Below are 22,816 nucleotides of genomic sequence, written 5' to 3' on the forward strand. Positions count from 1 at the left end.
CCCCCCCCCCAATCTGGTGCCAGTTACAATGGAGGCATTCCTGTGCCTCACACTCCAAAAGGGAGGATGTCAAGACTTTGAGATAAGGCCTGCCTGGGCACCAGGACCTTGAGAAACAAAGCCTCCTCTCACTGCTGGGGAAATGTTAACTGTTGTGGTCTGGAATTATCTCCTTCTCCTCAGGACCTTGAGAGACAACACTTGCTTTCACTGCTGGGGCAGTGTTAATCATTGTGGACTGGAATTAACTCCTTCTTACCCCAGCTATGGGATCTCTCCTTGGGACCACCACTGCGAGAGTAACGCAGTCATTCACAGTCACTCAAACTCCTTTCTTCAGTGCTGAAGAGTGCTCAAGACATCTAGCTTGCCATTGGGGGTGTTTGGCCACCCCCCCACCCCATGACTGTGGGTGTGATCCTCATAACAACGATGGAGGAGAGTTGAACCCTGCAGCAGCCAAGAGCCAGGGACTGTGCCTGCAGTGTGAAGGGAACTGCAACTGGCCTAGCGACTCCACCTCCACCTTCCCCTGAAGGGTATAAACAGGTTGGCCCCAGAGGCCATCTTGGGCTCTTCATGGGTGACAACGGATCTGTCAACTTGCGGAGCCCCTTGGGACGGGGTTGCCCTCCCGCAGTTACTTCCCCAGGATTGAGGGTACATTGGCCGCTGAGGCAATGCGTAGGTAAGATCGATCAGAATTGGTTTGTCTGGTTCATTCGTTTGGGTGGTTACAGTTAATATAAATTAGCTAGCTTTTCTGTTTACTAAGTAGCTACCATTAGCACAACTTTTAGTGTAATTAGAAAATACATATTCTAGTTGAGCTAAGTTTCTGTTAAAAAGAATTGTTGCTTTGTACCGTTGTAACTTGTGTAGTAAATTTTGATCTTTGAAATAAGTTGTGGAGCCATGCAGTAAATCTCCTTCTCCCCCTCCTCCCCTCCCTCATGCCACACGAAACCCACACTGTCCGGGACTGTAAAAAATAGTCAGTCGTCCCGCAACCGTTCTTTTTTAACCGGATATCTAAAAGTAAGTGCCTAAAATCATATTTGAGCAAATTCTTAAATGTCATGGTTCTTAAACATCTGATTTGTGAAATGATCTCATATTCTCTTCAACAGGAATTTTTTGAATATTGAATTTTTTTAAAACAGTCCAGCTACATCTTTTGCCTCTGGAAGTCCCTAAACTGCTAATGATTGCTCAAAGCACTTCTTCAGCAATTGCAGATTGTATTTTAAACCACCTTGTCGCACATACCTCATTCATGCTGGGTGCATTCAGAGGTGATCAAAGATCTAACTTTTTGTTTTGCAGATTTTGCATCATTCCACTTTCTGCAGGGAGGACTTGCAGAAGGATTTAGGAAGGAAAGGGGTTTAATGTGGTGCAAATACACTTATATGGATGCTTTCTAAATAAGCTACACTTAAAAGTATCCACTTTCTTGATTAGTGTTTTTGGCTTTAAGGCAAATTCTCCAGGTAGTAACTATTTCAACCTGTTACAAACATGGTGAAGGCAGATGAGTTTCTTTAAAGTATGTCAGCCAATAACAGTCTAAAAAGGATATTTGAAGTTTCCCATTAAAGTGTTACATACTAAAATGTTTCCTGGACTGCAGAATATCAACATAGCAATAATGACATGGGCTTACACATAAAAAGTAGCCCAACAAAAGCTTTCAACAATCTAACTTAAAGGATGATTTTTTTCATAAAGGTAATGACTTTAATGTAGAATGGGTAAAAATGAGATTCTAGAGACAAATCTAAATTTTGTGGTGTTTCACAAAATAAGCTACGGAAATGCATCTTTTATGGTTTTCAAGGGTAGTGATGCCTTTGCTAAGAAAACCCATCTCATCAAGTTCAGTGTACTAATGTCCTTGGGTTTGTTTTGTTTTTTAACTTGGGTGGATTAATCTATTTCTTAACAGTATTTTCCATGTCTTCCTAAAACTAATTTTCTCTAGAATGAATCAATCTGCTAAAAAAACCATCATGGAATGTTTTATAACTCTTAGAAACAGGAGTTTTTGGAATTTTGCTATATTTTAGGAATCTTTCAGTTTTTAAGTGCTATTTTGAGATAAGCGTTTCAAGTGAAATATCCCAAAACTAGCTGGTTCACTTGAAATTTACAGTTGTTTACTGGAGGTATGTTATTCTTTTTGAGCTCTTATGTTTTAAGGTGTGCAGATAATACAATTACTATTCTGTTGTGTTACTTTTTTTCAGTTTTTTAAATTTCAGAATCATCTCTCAAGTCTTTTAGTCTCCAGAGGAGGAAATCCTGTGTATACGGCACCTTGAGACCAAACAGTGAGATTTATCTACCTGTCCCTTTTGTTTCCTGAAAGTTCTCTCTGAATCTTTCTCCTGCATATAAGAAATTCCTACACAACCCCATTCTTATTTTCCTTGTCTTTTGATTCAGTTTCCAAGTTGTCTTTTTTAGTTTACTCTATTCTCTTGAAGTCAAGGAGGTGACTATTGATAACTGTGTGTCTGAAGCATTGCCAACTTGCATGTGCCTGAAGTTCCCCATAACAAATCCTGAGGTCTGAGGAAGCTCCTACATAGTCCCAAGCTGAAAACAGACTAGAGTGGAAATTCAGTCATACAGTATTTATAGATGGCTTTTTCTTTCTTTTTCACTAGTGAGTTGAGCCAAGTACTATTTTCCATGTATTTCAGTGTCTATCCAATTAATGGCACTTAGCTAAAGTACAGTAGTTAGAATAGCTCAATTACAATGAGAATCCAAACCTCCTTCTGATTGGGGGGTTTCTAAACTATTTGTCCAGACAAAGATTTTATTGTCAAAGTTTGACATATGTAATTTGTAATCACATTCTCTCTACATTTAGTTCCTCTCATTGCATGTTATCTGATAAATTATCAGGGTCCTCATCTTCACTAATTCTCTCTTGTGAAGCATGAGATGCTCTGTAGATAAATCATTCTAACATTTAGGCAGCTGCAGGGGATTAGAACTTCTGTTTCTGAAAGAGCTCCTTCAGCTGTTGTTCAGTTGTTGCTTCTTTCTGCTGCATCAGCTCTCTGGCTCCTTTGGTCACTCCCCAGCCATCTGGCTTTGACATCGAAGGACAATATGGCCTGCCTGAAGCAGGCTTCAGATTCTCCCAGTATTCTTTTCTTGCCCTAAATAAAGAAAGGAAACTTTAATATTTCTTCGAGCATCTCATAATACTAACTGTGGCTTAAACCACAATTGCAAAGGGTTGTCTAACTTGCATAGACCAAATTTAAATTTCAATAAAGGAAGATGAATGAAAGCATGCAATGAAATGCTACATATTTAAAACGTGTCTTGTCATCCCTCAGGAGGAACACTGTAAGCCACTCACTATTAGGAGCTGTTTTACACGAATATGTCAGTTTTTTGATCTTAACTGTCATGAATTACTTTCACATTCATTCAGACCAAATTTTCATTTAAAGGGGGTTAAAGATTTTTGGAGCTTTCCTACTACCCCTTCTTCCCTTTCACTGCTCCCAGATTAGATTTAATTCTTCAAAATTACTAACACATAGAATGGTTACAGTAGTATTTAGCTCTCCATATTAGTTAAGTCAACCTGCTGGATGGACCAGCATAAGCCACTGCAAAGCATATGCTGGTGTCCTTTCCAGTTCGGATATACATACCTTGCTCTGACCCAGGGTTTGGTATGCATGCTGAGGCTGTTGCCCCAGCTACCATGTTTCTCAGAAGCTTCTGGCAGAAAACCTCTTTCAGGAGCCAGCTCCTCAGCTATTGCTCGGATGTGATATGGCTCAAATCCACAGCAGCCCCCAATGTAACGAATTCCTAAGTCATAGGCCTTTCTTGCATATTTTTGAACATCCCATCTAGTGACAATTCTTGGCTCCAGACCTGAAAGGATATTCATAACTTAAATTTCCAGTGTGCTTCTTTTCAGCAGATTTTTAGTAAGAAATCACATGTTGGGACATTTGCAGAGTGTTTGCAGGTCTGGCTGTAGATGTAAATATTTGAACTGTCTGAACTAGTATTAATCATGCAAACTTTCAGAAGTCTAGCTTCAGATGCTGTTATGCTCTGGTGAGCCATGTGTGTTGTAAGCTTCCTTTGTCTTGCAAAAAATAAAATAAAATCTGAGACTGATCAAGCCATAAGTCACATGCTTGCCATTCTGCTAGAGTTCTTGGCTGGAGTATTGGAGTTTTGGATGTTACACCACTTCTCAGAAAAGTTCTGAATGAGCAATCAATAGCTGGGAAATCTGATTACAGGACTTTAATGTGGGAAAGGAGATGGTATCAGCTTACCTGCAACAGAAATAAGCCTGCTCATTATTCCTTAGGAATGCTTTCTACACTTCTTTTCCAAGATCAGCTAGCAGCAGCCAGTTGTTTCACTAAAAACTGGGATCTGTAGCTATTTCTTAGCCCATCCCTTACTCAGTTACATCCCAGCCTTAAACAGTGTGCTGCTTCAAGCCCACTTCGTTTCTTGTGGAAAGTTCTGCCTGTAGGTGACTTAGGATAGCTAAGATGCAATCTCTCTTGAGTCCCTCTCCCTGTTGCAGGTTGTGGTGAGCAGAATGAAGGGACTACAGGGTTGAGAGGAAAGACTTCTGGACGAAAAGAAATATAGGGAGAAAAGAACTAACAAGGAAAAGCACACATCAAAGAGAAAGAGACAGAAGAGAGGCAGAACTGGAAAGAAAAGACCAGGGATTGGAGGAGAAGCTCAAAGGAATTAAAATAAAAATACAGGAGGTAAATCTTTCCCCTTTCTTACACACAACTGCAGGAGATGAACCACCATGGTTACGAGGAGAGTGCAACATGATGTCAGGACTCTGACCACTCCACTGGGCACAGAAGCCGTGGTGAGGTATTATGGCTTCAGCTTCACAACAGAGAGGTAGGATTCTTCTCCCTATGTCCTGTCACAGAAATGGCTAACAGGCAAGGAGAGGGTGATGCAAAGCAGATCTGATCAAAGTCTAAGGAGGAGTTAAAGAGGCAGGTTCAGAAAATAAAAAGCAGAAGGAAAAAAATTAAAATGTTCTTAAACAGAAAATTACTGGTCTCAGAGAGAAGGACTGGACAAAGGAAAAGCAGATGGTCTAATGTAGAGAAGTAAAGGCAGATGAAGCTAGCTTAGGAAAGCTGTTTAAATAAAAGTAAGTTTGTGTGCAGTCCTGCAGTTGTACGAGAAAGCATCAGAAACACCAATGTATGACTCCTTGTCTCTCACATGTCAGTAAAAAGCTAATGCAGAATTGATACAAAATGGATGAACATAAGAATGCAGCATCTTGCACTCATTTTTTATTTGCATAAGTGACTAAAAAGTCCAGGTGAACAGTGTCTTCTCCATCACCCACCTTGTCACAATCAGTCCTTGTGCTTCAGGAGCATAAGGACAGCACCAACCTCGCCTCTCTGAAGGAGCAGGGACAGACCACACCATGAGAACTGGCTGTGCATGTTGTGAAACAGTGATGGAAGACAAGAAGTACCATACGAAAAGAAGTTGCCATCTAGATGATGTTTCCCCTCCGCCCCTTCCCAAAATTCAGTAACATTCTATTTCCCATGCCTGTCATTGTACAGCATTTCTTTTCTTGGCTTTATTCAGAATTAAAAATCTACAGCTTGACAGTTTGGAAATTTATACCAAAAACAGATTGAAATTTTCATCAAGTTTTGATGAGAAGATTGTAACTTGCTCCTAGATTTAGCCCCTCTGTGCATCTACTCTGGAGATAATTGGGTATGCTTTGGCTGACCGGATGTTTTTTTCTAAAAGACTGTCCTTGGTTAACTGGTGACATTTGAGAGCAATTGCAGTAACACAGAAGGAAAGACACAGAAAACTAGAAAAAGTTCTGAAGATAGATAAATACTGTTGGCATCTGGACACTGCAGTTTGCCAATACAACATAGCCAATGTCTTTTAGCAACTGAGATCTTGCTGGCCTGTACAGAGGTTATGTACACTTCAAATATTTAAATGCCTCTTTGTGCATAGTACCTTCCACAAAAAACAGAGCTAACTGGGTCAGTTTAACAATGATTTACCAAATTGCTTATCTGCCATCAAGTGATCAGTTGCTCCTTCTGGGTATTGAAAACATTCACTGAACCAGGCTTCTGCAATTCACTCATGAAATTTCTGAAAACTGACATCTCATAAATTGCTTATAACATATGAGCCAACAACCAGAACAAATCAAAGAGTGAATCCTTCAATTCAGTTGATTACTTACTGCATCTGTTCTATCTTTTTTGCTTGCAATCAGAGGAGTTGTATAAACGAATGAATAGGCTAAATGAGTTTCCAACACTTAAATATCCCAGAATATTTTCAGAACCCAGGCATGTTATTATCATCTAATGAGTGCTCAGGCTTATGCTTTAATCTCTTTCCTTCATTTATGTAGAAAGACGAATGAAAAAAAGATTCTCCTGAAAATCACATCTACCTCTCAAATTTTTGTTATAAACTCAAGTTTCAAATGTTTCAATACCATATTTTATAGACTGACCTTGAGAAGAGTGCATGATAACTGAAAATGAAGGCATTTTTCTAATAAACTTTAAAACGTTTTAGCTGATTTTGTCCTCCTCTCTTTAGAGGACATGATTTGTTGAATCCCACGTGGAAATAAGCCCTAAATACAAAAGCCTTGTAAACACATAAAGTGGTTGACACAAAGTGGTTGAATCTTTCAGTCTTTTCAGATTTTTTTCTGAGCATATTAGTGATGAATTCATTTCCAAACTGCTAATCCATTTAKTAGCAACATCAAAGAACATATTCCCTTCTCTAGTCTCTCTCTAATCTTACTTATATTAGACTGTTACACTTGCATGACTGAACCATTACAAGTTGCAATAATCATGCACCTATATTAACTATCCAGTTCTGTATATACATTGTACATTAAATCTCTATACTTCTAAACATTATAGGACTTGTGGGATATATATCACAACCCAGAACGCTGGGGAGCTCCAGTCCAAAGGCATTTAAAGTCTAGGTTTTTAATGTATTTGCTCTAGTTCATGTCTTCAGGCTGTTTTACAGCTGTCCTGCACAAGGTTCTATGTATACAGCACAAGGAGGAACAACCTTGTTCTGCACACCACCCATATCAAATGAGCATCTCTCCGGAAAAAAAGATGCAAGAGTTTGATTTTTATTTTTTGTATTAGCAAGATTCAAAATACTTGAACTTGGAATGAAGTCAGAGGCTAGACCTTAATTTAGATTATGAAAAATGACGTTGGATATCCTCCTGAAAATTCTGACTCCTGCTCACTTCTAAAGTAGCATTTGTTCCTCAAGTTCCTCAAGATTTACTTTTTTTTAAAGGTTATACTTGGTTCAGTCCTTTCTGCATTTTTAAGGAAACAGAGACCATGAATTTGGAACAGTTTTCTGTGAGAAGCCAGTACAGTAAGCAGGAAAGAAGGTATGACATAACTGAGATTGTATGTTGTGCAGACAAAATTGAAGAACATACTTTTACCCAGGCTGAATTTCTTGGAAGAACCTTGGTAACTGAGTAAAGTTGGAAAAGAGTTGAAACTTCAGGGTACAAAATTCACCTGGACCAATAACTTGCTTGTAACAGAAGCAGCAATTCCAAAATCAAGTTAGGCTACTTGAAATCATACTAGGTCACATAATTTAGAAAGTGTTTGGCATTGTACTTACTTACACTACAGTTCAACCCATTTTGAATATTGTTGGCTACACAGAAAGTCACAGGAAAGGAAAACTAATATCTGTAACTGCTTAAGTGAATAGCATTGATATTGGGAGTACAGTAAAAGATAATCCAAGATTTTGGCATCTGAGTAATCAACTGAATGACTATTGAGATAACATCTATTATCTTCCATGTCCTGTTTTTTAAGGAGTATTTCCTATGCTGAGCAATGTTGTCTCCACATGGGCTGATAAACATGACTGGACTGGGGACTGACTATAAAATTGTAAAGGGATGCTCTGTATTACAGAAACATCAGTAAAAAATAACGTAGAAATAGTCATATTTCTTACTACACACAAAAAATCCAGTTCTAAAAATTACATGTTTGGGCTCCAGTGAAGTGGAAGAGTTGAAGAGTTTGGAGACTGACTGGGAAAGAGCAATTTCTGAGTTTGCAATGGGTGGATTTTTGACCAGGCGATTGGAACTATTTCTTCAGTGTTTAGTCCAGCTGGAAGAGACACTTGAAATAATCCCAAACTTTACAGAGATATTAGTTCTAGGGAGTCACTAAACAAGAACAAAGAACAACTGAAGATACGTGAGTATATTCAATCTGACTTCTGGTTTTGTGGTAAATGCTACACTGCAGCATTCAGAAATTCAGTTTCAGAGGTGAAAKAGGCATCTCTACTGAAGTCAATAGAATTTAATGCACTTAATCAGATTTGAATTTAGGTCATGACATTAACTATTTTCACCATAATTTCCTTTTCCATTGCATGCTATGATGCTACTGAAATACCCTCTCTATATGGATGATGTACAGCAGCACCGTTCCCTTCTTTAACCTAATATTAAACTGCAAGCCCTCTATGCAGAATGCCAGACGGAATAATGGGGACTGATGTTACTGAAGAGAAGGAAGCCTTGCAGGCTCAGCTTAGCTAAAAACTGGGGGGGGGGAAAAAAAGAAAGAATCAGACAATTATTAAAAAAAGATGCCCATGTCTTACCAAAGGGAAATTCTGGAAGATCAATAAATCCCTGCTTCCCACAGTCAGGTGTATGGAAAGCAAGTGGTTGGGACATCAGATGTGCTTTCAGTTTAGCAGCCTCCAAGCCCTCTTTCATAAGCTTCACAGTTTTCAGGCAAGTATCTGAGTCAAAATGGCAGTTGACTCCAACAACAGAAGCACCTGGAAGGAGGAAAATAACTTTTCAATTCACTTTTCAGGAAGTGGGAGGTGAAAGTTCTTAGCCACGGCACTCTGGAAGCGAAGCGGTCCATCTCTACACTACCACTGTCTCTATTACTACCACTACTACTTAACACAAGGCAGTTGGGTTAAAGCCAACCTCAGCACTCCTGAGGCTGATCATTCCATTCACATCTCAGTTGCACTCCTCTTTGCCTTCCTGACCGAAGGCTATGATGAATCACATTTCTCACCCCTGTGCAGTTGCCTTTCTTATCAGTGAAAACAGGTGTACGGCCACATATGCAAATGTCTAGCAGGTTCCTAACACAGGTCCTGCCTTTGGATTTGAACTCCAAATCCAAAGAAAAAGTGTAGTTCAGAACAAATAATAAAACCTCTGCATCATCCATCATGCCTTCTGTCCTTCTTTATTTTCCTGCAGAAAATACTGCCAAGGAAAGACAAAAAATTAAGTTTCTCATGCTCTTCTCTCATCCAGGGATGTGAATTGTACTCCAAACATTTCAAAAAACAGGAGCAGAGAATCAAAGATGCGTTTGGGTTCTGCATATGTTTCATAATTCTAAGCCCAGAATTTGGAGTTGACTCTATAACCAAATTTGAATAGTTTTAGCATTTGGTCTACTTGATATTAGCTACCTGTGGGTATTGCCCCTAATACCACCTTGTTTAATAAGGATTCCATAGCTGCATTTCTATACATGTATTTTTTCAAGACTTCTCTACTAAATTGCACATGGAAATTCTTCTACAGGATCAAAATTTTTATTAGATGTAATCAGGTTGCTTAAGATACACAGCCATTTATCTCAATGTTTCAGGGCCTTACTCTGTTTCATAATTTTAAAAGGCAGATTAAAACAGATTCTTACCAGCCTTTACCAGCTGGACAGCACATTGTCCAGGTGGCACACCATGCATGTCTCCCTCTGGACCAATGCACATTGTAGCTGCAACTGGCTTCCCAGATTCTTTTAGAACTTCAACTGCCCAGACAGCTTCTTCAACATGTTCAAAATACTACAAGAAATTAAAACTGGACTACTTTCTTTCCTTGGAGATGAAGCATAAACACATTAATTCAAATTCAAAATCTACCAACATGACAACGACTTGAGCCTCTTCTGATTTACACTAGCAAAATTCTATTGAATTCACTTACTGCACAGGAAAAAAGGATAATAAAGTCAGCACATTGAACTAATCAAAAAATAAGGATACTCTTGTTCCAGAATAAGAATGCCCATACAGGGGATTAATTAGGGATTTATCCTGAAAGAACTGTCATCATGGGTTGATTGCTTGCAGACTACAGGAAGAAATAAGGACTAGTCAAGATCACATTCACCTCTCTTCTTTGTATTTGTACAGGATTTGACTTGACTAAAATAGAAATTTAGGATTAAAAGTTCTAGAACACTTAAGGATACTACCATGCATTTACAAAAATATCTGATACTACTGGAATAAAAGTTTCGCAGAAGATTTTAAAGGAAGAAGCAATATATACTCCAATTCCCCAAAGTAGACTAGACACCTAAAAGTTTACATGCTATATCAGTTGAAGGTGTATGTTATTTTTTTTTATAGATTTACCTCTGCAATTAGGAAATCCACATCCTTTTTCATAAAGACTTCTAGCTGCTTTCGAAAGACTGCTTTGACCTCTGCTTTATCCTTGCAGCTTAAGTATGATGGTGTTTGACTGACTCCTCCAGCCACTAAGGCATCACCTTCCTTAGCCACTTCTTTTGCAATGTCACAAGCAGCTTCATTAACTTTCTGGCCCTATATGAACATAGATTACATCAGTTTTACCTGGTCAGAGATACGCATGTAAATTTAGAGCACAAAAAGAACAAAATAGTCAAAAGCCATAATGAGTTCTTCATATTCATTTATAACTTTCTTTTTTTTTAAAATAGCCTTTTTGGGTTGATTAGGGAGATTGGCATCTTTCAAAAAAAGTAAGAGAAATGTTAGGAAACAAGGAATTTCTTGTTACCTATAACTTATGATATTATTGAATACTGATACAAAAGCATATTAGCTCTAATACATCTTCTTATACAAATAGTCCATAAAAAGCAAATATTTGGTGTGAAATAGAATTTCCTCTCTCTCTCAGAAGATGAGTTAGGGGTACCTAAGTGTATTTGTTTATGCCTCTATTTTGAGATTCTGTGGGTGGAAGAAAAAAAAGTAGTAATTTCAATTATTATTCATTTTAATCTTTGATTTATTTTAGTATTCTATTAATTTTCAAAATTTAAAATATAATATCCATATACATTTATTGAAGTTATTTTTAAAAAGGTATCGTTACTTATCTGACATAAAGTTACCAATTTAGGAATAGTGAAATGGAACATATCGCTATATATGATTAATTACCTAGACTTAAAGACACATTCCCTCTATACCTAAATCAGGATGACTAGATCAGCTGGTAAAAAAGAGGTTAAACTGGGAAAAAAAATTTTTTGGAAAGGATACATTATTTGGAATGGGTAAACAAGTATTGACCAGAGCAGGTTTCTCTGTGGCGCGTGGATCACTTCTAGCCTCAGAAGCTACATAGGCTTCTCTCAGCTGAAGTTTTTCATGGCTGCCTCAAAAAAACCAGCTGCTTGTTAAGGCTATTGGTGCCACAGAGTGTCTTCCATTTGCATTGGCGCTCACGTACACGTTTGGGAACTCCAGGAGCAGGAGCCATAAACCAGTCAGTGCCTGGAGGAACTTGCCCATAGATTTGGCAGCAAATCAACCTTGAAAGCTTTGCTGCAATGCATTCTAGTTTCCAGCTGCTCTCCCAGACTCGTATCGTTTTGCATGGCAGCAAGAATTGCAGAACGGCTCTTTGCAGAGGCATCGCATTTCTGAGACTACCACTTGAGACATTTCAATGTCATATCTGTTGACTATAAAGGTATTACATTTCAGATGAATTTGGCCATATGACCTTATGCCTGATGTTTCACCCACTAAACAGCTCTCTGTGGGGAAAAAGGTATTTTTTATAAACACCTGAACTGCTATTTTTACTATAAACACTGAAACACTTTTGAACTGTAAAAGTAAAGCTGTAAGCAGCAATAAAGCATTCATCCTCTCATTGGAATTCAATCAGCTAGTCTGAAAGAGTTAATAAAAATGTATGCTAAATATGGGCACATTCTAAATGGGTATAAGAAGAATGAGAAAAATACTCATTAAAATGTTGGTTCTGACTTCACCCAGTGAAGTAGAACCAGTCTGTTTTGAATAATTCCCACATTAATAACTTCTAAGCTGTTCACAGTATCTCAGTATTCATAATGACCAATGCTTTTCCTCCTTAGGATATGAAGAACTCTGGTTCATTCTACTCATATTCTAGTCTGTACAGAAACAAGCTCTAGGCTTATTATTAACTGGAAAGAAGTATGAAATTAGACTGTCATACTTGCATAACAGATACATCTGTTTAACAGATTTGTTTATTTTTATTCCACAAGCCACTCACATGGGTGAGAGCCGATGTCAAATATGATTTGAGAACAACATTATATATTTCATCCTGATATGTGCAACAGTTTTAGGGTAAAGGTGATCTCTTAATTAAGCCTCAAAAGCTTCTCTAGTGTCCAGATCTCTCTAAATTTCTGGGTTGGGATAACTTCACAGCTATAAAGAAATTCTTTCCTCTTTGCCCCCTGAAGAATCCTCTTTATCTACCAGAGGCTGGAACAGACAGTACGACCATAGAGGAAAGGATTAGAGAAAACACCCAATGGTAAATCTTCTAATCTCAGAGGAATTATCTATACATGTTTGTGCTAGAAACCCCAGTGGACCTGGGACCTGCATCTAGTGAAGGCACCCAACAGCCTGCAGCACCCATCTCCTCTGTGTAAAGGGTAAGAAAACACCATCATAGTACTTTCGTTGCTGTACCAGGTTACCCCTACACATGAGAAGGAGAATTTTGACCATAGTATATACCTTGGATTTATTAGTTGTTACTTTACTGAAAATATGATTTTAAAAATCATGTAGTTCTTATTAGCCAGTCATTGTTCTCTAGGATTCTTCACTCTTTCTCTGAATGTTAAAGCCTTTCTTTTTTCAATTGATTTTGTCTGTGCATTTAGTCTTCCCCATACTCTTTGTATCAAAACCTCAATAAACTAATCTCAAATTGGAAGATGTGGGCATCCTCTTTCCTCCCTTCATCCTTGTCCCATTTTGTCATTTTTTTCCCCCCATTAACCTTGTCTTTCTTAATATTCCAGACTATGGAATCATATCATCTCATTCTCTGGTCCTCAAATACAGGCAAAACTGTTATGAGAAGATGTGAAAATACTCAGTAATCTCTCTACTAAATCTTTTCAAATGAATCCACTCTTTTCATACCTCCATCAAAACAGTATTTTACTCACAGTTATCTTCTCAGCTACATAATTTCCCCTGTTCTCTAGCTTGTCCTCACTGGCATAAAAGGTAAATGTCTGCAGAACATTTGATCCAGCTCTGAGGAATTCCCGATGAAGCTGACGAACTGCAAAGAATTAAAAGAGGCAAGGAAGAAACATTTGGTACAGTTATTACTATTGTTATCCCCAAATTAAATGTTCATTGACTTTTATTGTATACTATTTTATTTTTGTTCAGGAAGAAGTAATAGTACTGTAAAATAAGTGATATTGTATTTACTGGAAGAGCCATTTATGATATGGGTAGCAGCAGTACTACATGCTACATGGAATTCCTTTCTTCCCATTCTTAGAACAATAAGTAGAAAACTTTCTCTTTAGCTATTCTCTGCTAAAAATGACTGAAGATTTTCATTTCACTTCACCAGTAAATTCAGTTTTGTCTTCCACCTTGCTTATCTTCTACTTTCTGCAGTCCTTCAGACCTCCCAATTTCACTTTATAGAACTGCATAATAGTTTGGGAAGGGAGAGCAGATAACTGGCAAAGTGAAATATAATAAGGGATAGCAGATAGAAAGATCAGCCAGTGAAAGAAAAAGTCATACCTTCTGAGCTTCTAAACTACGAAGAAGAAAATAGAAAAAAAAAATCTTGGAAATAAATGAAGGGACAAGATGATATTTATAAAGAATACTGTGTTCCATTATCTCCACTATTCTACTAATATCCTCCTTCTACACAACTCAGCCTCAGCCAAGATCAAAGCTCTATTTTGCTAAGAACATACTTAATTACAAGATGGCTGGTTGCTCCAGAAAAGTGAATCCCAATACTGACTTAACTCTTCTCTTAAAGTTATCCATGATGATTTTACTACAGAGACAAAAGTTCTTTTGAAGGAAAGGCTGGCACCAGTTTTAGTGGATGTGTTTCCTATATCAGGTCTTTGGGAGCAGGCTCTCTAGAAGCAGTTCTGACTTTGTCACTTTGTAAGCAGTACACTGCAATTGCCATAGTAGCAACAGAACAGGAATTGTCACTTGATTTTATGTACACCCACAAAACAATAATTATTAAAATTTCTAGGACAGTGCTGATCATGTAAAACAGCGTTAAAAAGCTCAAAAAAGCTTATAGCAAATACATGAATAATTTATCCCCTAGATATTGTATACAGACATGAGAACACTGCAATTTCTATAGCAGACATTTAGAGATGTTTTCCTGAAGTCTCTGTTTATAAGCCTCATTGTCTACAGACAAGCTGTGTCATTAGGCAAACATGTGAATGCACCATGAGAATAAAATCACTGCCTTCAGCTACAATAAACAGCCTTATACACCAGAAAAGCTCAAACAGTAGTTGCTAGAGTCAATCTGCATACACATGAGCAAGTCTGCTTTCAGTGAGGGACCAGCGTTCTTTGCTTTTCTCTGCTACTATAGTATTTCATTTCTAATAACAGCCTTGAGTAACCACACTGATCTAATACAATGCTTCTTATGCCAGCAGTCAGAAAGACTTACCCAGGAACATAGATTGTAGTAGAGCTGCAGTTCAAAAAGTCCTTGGAATCTGCCTGAACTATCAGGATCAAATTTCAGTCTAACAACCTTTAAGCAGAATAAAAACATTCCTAGTGCAGGGAGTCTTTTTTTTTTTTTCCATACAGCACTTAAATAGGCTATTGAACCCCTCTGTACATTTCTAATGTCTTGTAGCATGCTCTTCTATCCTCCCTCATGAAACAACATTGAAGAAAACTAGTCAGGAAACGAGAAAAGAAATCTGCAAATATTTTCACAAACGCTCTATGACATTTCCATAATAAACCAGATTTATTTACCTCTACAGTTAGTGCTCTTTCAATATGATTGTGGCATTCCTGGAAAAGTGCTTGGGATTTGTATGAATAAGGATGGTGACATAGTTGGCAAATGAAACATAATTAACATATATGAATAAGGAACTTGCTATCCCAAACTATCAGGTATGTGAACAGCAGATTCTTGAATATGTTCATATTTAGAGAGAAAGAATGGCCCTACAAGTAAAGTATTTGCCTGAATCTTATTTGATCTCAGGCAGATAGTTTTTACAGCTAGAATAGAGTTACAAATATCAAGTCCAAGCAGTCTGAACAACGCTATAAAAAAATCCAAACCACCCTGTAATTTACATCTTGTGTGACTTCTAGCATGTTACTTAAACTGTCTTTTCCCCCACCATTTGAGAAATGGGGACAACAGCTACATATGAAGCTAAAGAGTTAGCAGTTGGATGCATCTTAGGAGTCAGACATACAACATTGAGTTCTCATTTCAATCCACCATAAGATGGATATATCACAAGCGATACGGACTTAAACTAACAGGAGATGGGGGCAGTAAGTGGATATACATATTGCTTAGTACAGAGCAGTAGCCAAGATACCTGATCCTGCTTGAATCTATTTAGATCCCATTTCTCAACTCGTCAGTCTTGCAAAATTTCCCCTGTCACATAACAGAAATAATGGCCTTCTACTCACTCATTTTTTTTGCATTCCTTGCTACATTCTCAAAACCTCCCTCCCTTTCCCTCTCTTCTTACAAACTGAAGAAGGGCTTGTAGTTGTGTGGCTTTTATACCAGCTGGCCCAGCCAGTTGCTCTTTGTGTTCTTCACACCTGCTTCCAAAGTAACATGACCCCTGAGAATGCAGGAGCAAAGAGCAGTAATGGAGGGGAAGCAGCACACTGCACTAAAAGAAATGAATACATTTCCAGTTAAGGGTATATTTATAAATAGCCTATAAAGGGCTTATAAAATGTTATAAGCATGTCACAGACATGAGCAATATGTTCTATAAATAGCTATTATCACATCAGCAGCAATTACTAGATGGCTGGGCTCTAACCTATGACAACTAATCACTTATTTAAGACAGATCTGTGTGTCCATTTAGCTTAAGCCATTTACACGTTTTCTCCATATAAAATATGTCAAAGAAAGCCAGCTAGCTCAACAAAATTTAAGAAGCTACTGAAGGCATGTGTTAGCTAGGTGTCTCTGAAGCACCATCTGAGAACAAGAATTCACTTTCAGTTAGAAGCAGTATCTCAGCAAGGCAAATGGTTAATGCTGTCCAGATAAGTCAACTGGCATTAGCCTATAACCAGTAGACCCTTTCTAGATTGAATCACTTTGTAATATACACATTATTTATCAGATGTGATACAAGAATTAAAGAGGTCCAGAAAAAGGTAACTAATATTGTTAGAAACAAAAAATTCAAATTCGCCTTGCATAACTGGAAAGGCATTTCTATACAGAAACTCTCCCAAATACAGAAAATTGAGACAAAGAGTACTCTCTGAGGCCTCTTAAAGACTTTGATACATCAGTCCAGATTACTTGGGAAACACTTGGATAGCATGCTGGTGAACAATAGAGGAAAACAGAAGCAAAATATGCCTTCAGCATTAGCAGTCCGGCCAGGTGCTTGGGGATCCATACATTGAAGGGCCATTCTGTCCTCACCAGTCCCTCCCATCTCCCATCACGGCTTCTTTCTCATGTGCAGGTAAGTGCTTGACATAGGGATGGTTATGCTTGACATAGGGGTGCCTCTGCTTCAAAGTGGCAACCTGGCTCCGTGTAAGCCATGCCTTACATTCCCCACAGACTGAGATCTGCACTTCTGGTTGAGGATTTGTGGAGAGGATCAAGGGCTTTTGAGAGGCAAAAGAAATAAGCAAAGGGGAGATAAGGAGCATGGAATACGTGCTTTGATTTGTAAGATGGGATGTGCTAGGAATCTGCTGTGGGGGCAGAAAAGGGTATAGGTGTAGAGAGAGAGGCGATGGGATGCATTTTTGGGAGGTGAGTGCCAGGCAAACTAGGCCATTATCCTTTAAATCTTAGCTGGAGCTCTGCATTATGCAAGACTGTCCCTGACCCAAAGATAGGCATGTTTCGCAAAAAGCACCACTTAAAGGCTGGGAAGGATTAGGGTGAATAAACAGGTAAGCGTACAAAACAATGTGACAGTCTCCTTCTCCAGAGATTTTCAAAAGCCGCCTGGACGCGATCCTGTGCAACATGCTCTAGGTGACCCTGCTTGAGCAGGGGGGTTGGACTAGATGATCTCCAGAGGTCCCTGCCAACCTCAACCATTCTGTGATTCTGTGATTCTGTAAAGAGGGCTGATAAGATATCTCTCTCTCTCTCTCTCTTTCTCCTTCCCCTCCTCTTCCTTCTTCCCCCAGTATAGGGGAAAAAGATTAATTTGGAAGGGCATACACTTAAGATAGAAGAAAGAAAAAGCTTTTTTTCCAGAATATTCTGAATTGGCTTGTGGGATTAACTGCACATAGTATTACTAGGACAAATGATTTGTTGTAATAAAGCATACATAAATAGATAATAGTATCTGCAATTGTAATATTTATGCTATACACTATAATCTTTATTCTATAAGGCATTAAATGATTTTGTTTTGTCCCCTCCAATGCAGAGAATTACGCCAGTAAATGGGAGAGGCAGGAGGATGAGGTAAGACCCTGGCCACAGCAATTGGTGCAGCTTTATTGCAATTCTTAGGTTCTTATGAGGTATATCATTCCCCTTTTCACAGTGGAGCCAGATGCATTAAATACTCCTCTTCCATTCTACTGTTTATTTAAAGGTGTTATTTTTCTGAAAGAATTAATAAACAAACTGTATTGGTTTATAACAATATAGAAGTCCTAGAATGATCAGAACGCATCAAAACAGATAGTTAACTGTAGAATTCCAGCATCACAGGATGTTGTGAATCATAAAATTTTATATCAGCTCAAGAACATACTGGACAAATTCATGAGGGAGAAATCACTGAATATTATCAAATACAAAGATACCATATCTGGGTCACAAAGTCCCTTGGCCACACATTATTGAAGAATGGGAGAGCATTCTGGGGAGGTATCACTATACATTTGCACTACTCTTATATTCTTCGCCAGCCAACTGATTTTGGCCAGTGTTAGAGGAAGAATGTGGGGTCAGACGAGCTTTTGGTCTGTAATTTCTAAGGCTATTCTTAAGAGTGTGTCATGCTACATTGTCAAACACCACATTTATTTAAAAATCTGCTATGAGTTCCTATATATTTATTATACACCCAACTTCATTTATCTTCACTACAGGATTGCTATTCTCCAGTAAAACTGACCTGCTTCTGGATGTTCTACAGTTGCTTCAGGGGTCCAAGGCCCAGCTTTTACATATCCCCTCTTTTCAAGGGCAAAGACAAATCCTCCATCTCCGATCACAATTTCTCCAGCATCTAAGCGCTCTAGAATACCCTGAAGGAAGCAGGAAGAGAAGTTAATAATTACAGTTCTTCAACTTTGTAGGCTTTCCATGTCTTTCTCTTCATCTCTTGTATTTGTAAAGACAACAACATATATATTTGTGGGCTACCAAAAACATCATTACCATAAAAATCAAAACCAATCCATTTTTTTCCTTTAAGTTCTCTTTTAAAGAATGGTAAATGGTCTGTTTTACAAGAACATAAGGCATATATGCATATATATTACAAAGACTTTTCTCTAGTAAGTTTTATTATATTTCAGATGTATGGTCCCCCAAACTGGAAGTCAATGGTCCAATTCCATTCCTATGAAAGTAAATGACACAGTCCCAACTTCTCCTGTAAAATGTGTGTGACAATTTTTTTAAATGAAACACTAGTGTTACTGATCAATTTATTAGCACATTTGTTCTTTAGCCACAAAGGTCATTTTGACAGAGCCACAACACAAGGAGTTTGTAACACTAGATGGCACAACAGACATATTATAAAAAGTATAAATGTAACATTTTCCTAGCAAACAAGATACATCTCAAAATGCTGTGATCCTGGCCTTTATTTTCTGACAGGCTATTTTCACTAGCTTGGGTTTGTTTACCTAGACTTACAAAATGAAACAAAATCCTGCTTGTTTTGCACATCCCAGAAATGTTTTAAGATGCCAAATTACAAGCATTACAGCATCCTATGATTAACCTTGCTTCTGCCTTGAAACGTACTCTAATGAAAAGAAAGTGGTAATTTTTTTGTAAAATGTAAAACATAAGAATATATATTGACTGGACCTAAAATATATTTCTGTTGTATTCCTTTCATTGCTTCATTGGCTGGTTCAAATTTTCCACAAAGTACCTTGCTATTACAGAGCATCTCTGGGTACTAAATTCTGCAATTAGATCATAACCATAATTCCATTTGACTTTAAAAAGTGGATGAATGCAGACCCATTACATCAGCAAAGGTAGTGGGTACAGAAAAAAAAATATATATATCAAAGGTAAGACTGAAATTACCCTCCATAGGTGTCTTTTCTGATGGCATACTAGTGTTTACTGCTGTAGGCAGTAGTGAATGAAAACTGGAGGGATTTGGAAATAAAAGCCTTATGGACGTACAGTTGAGTGTGGCTTGTGTACTGAGTGGAAGGGTTTGCTAATAATTAGTCTCCAACCTTTAATAAATTATCTTTCTTGATAATTCCTGCTTCATTAATTCACTCCTCTCAGATGGTACATCCAGGAAAGATAAACATTTATGACTTCTCAGCACAGCCCTTTAAGAAGGATGAGAGCATGTCTTTCCAACAAGAAGGAGCACTGTGCCAACTATGCCAGTTCCTGTACCAAGCATAGCAATGTAAGGCTACTCTGAGGCTACGAAGCCTGGCTGACAGGGTCACAATTTTTGGCTCCGGCACTGACACGGCAGCAAGGTTATGGGGCTTCTCTGCACAGTGCTGCCATGCAGATATATGAGCTTGGGCAACTGGTCATTTGCAAATCTCTGCATCACATTCCACTGTACATTGTGGACTTGCCAAAATACTGACCTCATTAACATCATGACTTTGAGAATGTATGCAAGCTTTTATCCTGATTTCAGCAGGACTGGGGCAAAACTCAATCTACAAAACTCACTAATTTGCAGTGAATCTCCCAGTCATGCCTGTCTATTAGGAAGATTTAGTTATAACAGTTGGGAAGCTTTGTAAAGATCGTGTTTGCCATTAACCAATCTGCAGTTGCAACAGAATGCCTCAAATGGGGCCTGAAAAAGCCATCCAAGGGATTACAGGGATCATCAAGTCCCTGCTTCTTTTGCCTACCAAGGAATCTTTTATGGAGGGAGCCTGTTTCAGAAGTTTAATATCAAGAGAACAGGAGTGCAAGGGGAGAAAATCTTGAATGTACAAGCAACCTCAGTGGTTGCTTGTAACTAAAGATTATTTACATGTTGACATCATATATGAACATTATATTTAAATGCACTGCAGTTAACAGAGTTTTTTCTTCTAACAAATCACTTCTAGGATTTTAAAAGCAGTATTCCTTCACAATTCTAGCATTTTTAAACTACAGTTTAAAATAATGTTCATTTTTGACATACAAAAGCAACATAAGCCACGATTTCATATAACATGGCATATTAACATACAATATATTGCGATAAATTAAATCTAGCACTGGGGCATCTAATAGCAGATCAAAGGTGACATGACCACATAGCACAAGGTACTTAATATAAGCTTACTTCGTCAGTTCAGATTCATTCAAAATGGAAATAAATTCTTAGCAGATTTTATATCATCTCTTCACACAATTTAAACTTTATCTGTACTGGATAAAATACCACTGGTTTAATAAGCACATAGCCAGCATAAATTCAGCACCAACACTGTTTTATTCTGCTCAGCAGAAATACAAGTGTGTTTATGCCTGATCCAGATCAAATTTATACTGTCAGGTAACCCAGTAGTACTCATATCTGGTATTAAATAACAAGAAACAATATCTGTAAAAAGCTAACTAAGGCTTTTTTGAGTTGTCTTTTTACTACTTCACTTTTGCTACCATGAATGGAGTTGTACCACATAGTACACACACCTATCCATGAAAAGAGTGCAGATGACTATATAATGAGATCCTCCCATCCAACTTTAGGAATCTAACTGAACCATATAAGTGAAAAGTCTGTCTGATCTACCTATGTCTTATCTTTCCACCGGTGGAGGGAAAAATGTATCTCAAAACAGCTATTCAGATCTTAAGAGAGCCCTCAAGAGACGCTTATATCTGTCCATTCCCTGTAGGGGGAACGTAGGGCATTTATATTCTTCTGATAGGTGTCCAAAATCAGGCGGCAAGGGTATGAGCCAAAAAAATAAAAAGCAGAACAAGTATCTCACCACCTCCTTCATTTATAGCTGATCTACCAGAAAGGCCCAGAACTTGTAGAGTCCTTCCCACATCCTTCTGTTCTCTTGCTGTAGCCTTAGCTGTTACATACATAACAACAACAAAAAAAATTTCTGAGTAAGAAGCGTACTATGAATGATGATACTGTCCTTCTGAAAGGAAGATGGAATATGTAATTCTACAGACCCCTCAAGCAGTGGTGCAGGGTGACAGTACAGGTCTGCAGTCAAAGAGTTTGATTTAGACATTGTTCAAATGTCTGCCTTGATGAACAGAATAGATGATGCCTGAATAACTTTTTATTCTGGTTTATTTCTTTAACTAAATGAGAGTGCAAAGGGCATGCATACATTGGAGACTACACTCATATTACAAACACTGCTGGCATTTAGTCATATAAATCCAGAGAAGAGCAATTTGGGTCTTTTAAATAGAGCTGGCAGGATGCTGGAGACAGAAATCCCATCCAGTGAGGATTTATGCTTACAGCACCACATTTGCAATTTTAATCTGTTGTGAGCACCGTTTAGTTTGCACATCAAACAGGATTAAGCAAAATGTTTTTTGAACTTTGGTGTCTCCAATCCGTGTGTTCTGAGAAATCAAAATTCTAAGACAAAGCCGTTACAGCATTAAGTTCAATCTACACTATATATCATAATGGTGTCCAGATGTTTTTAACGGTTCTTTGCTGAGTAAGTATAGCTATTATTATGTTTTCGGTTTATCTTCTCACCATATGCCCTTAACTGCAGAAGCGCTGCGAACCTCACTCGTGACTTCGCAGGGCGCAGCTCGGGGGCCGCTTTGCAGCAGGTCCCCGCAGCGCCTCCAGGCAGGCCCCGGCCGCCGAGCGCCGCCGGGCCCCGGGCAAGCGCCCGCCGAGGTCCCGGCCCGCTGCCGGGGCCGGGGCCGAGCCGTGCCCGGGGCTGCCGAGCAGCTGCTCTCCCTCTCCCGCTCCGCGCCCCGGCGCAGGGCTGCCTCTCCCCTCTCACGGGGCCCCGCCGGCGACGGCCCGGGCCGCGGCGACCGCGGCGGGGCCTAGAAAGGGACGGGGGGAAATTACCCTTTTGCCCTGTTTCGTGGTCTTCCCGATCGGCAACATCTTCCGTGCCCAGGCACGCTGCCCCGACGCTGCCCGACGGCTCGGCACGCCGCGGAAACTACTGGGCGCCCTCCGCCCGC

General features: G+C 38.8%; 1 protein-coding gene across 1 annotated transcript; it reads right to left on the minus strand.

Annotated features, from left to right (window-relative positions):
* Positions 1-2,809: 2,809 nt before the first annotated feature.
* Positions 2,810-22,774, minus strand: LOC112967357 (betaine--homocysteine S-methyltransferase 1). The gene is made up of 8 exons (XM_026068466.1): positions 22,698-22,774; positions 18,573-18,705; positions 13,380-13,498; positions 10,552-10,743; positions 9,828-9,975; positions 8,749-8,931; positions 3,684-3,912; positions 2,810-3,176 (listed from the first exon to the last, which is right to left on the minus strand). The coding sequence occupies exons 1-8, from the start codon at positions 22,734-22,736 to the stop codon at positions 3,002-3,004; spliced, it is 1,218 nt and encodes a 405-aa protein (XP_025924251.1). The 5' UTR covers positions 22,737-22,774; the 3' UTR covers positions 2,810-3,001.
* Between the last annotated feature and the right edge of the window lie 42 nt (positions 22,775-22,816).

This window comes from Apteryx rowi, unplaced genomic scaffold (genome assembly GCF_003343035.1).
Source record: "Apteryx rowi isolate R43461 unplaced genomic scaffold, aptRow1 scaffold_1049, whole genome shotgun sequence".
Classification (NCBI taxonomy): Eukaryota; Metazoa; Chordata; class Aves; order Apterygiformes; family Apterygidae; genus Apteryx; species Apteryx rowi.

Excerpts from the sequence above, each read along its gene's own strand:
- LOC112967357 (XM_026068466.1), bottom strand. The coding sequence starts at position 22,736 with ATGTTGCCGATCGGGAAGACCACGAAACAGGGCAAAAGG. Across the intron at positions 10,744-13,379 it reads ATGTAGCTGAGAAGATAACT|GGCCAGAAAGTTAATGAAGC; the intron begins GTGAGTAAAATA and ends ATGTTCATATAG. Across the intron at positions 3,913-8,748 it reads TCTTCCAGAATTTCCCTTTG|GTCTGGAGCCAAGAATTGTC; the intron begins GTAAGACATGGG and ends ATATCCTTTCAG.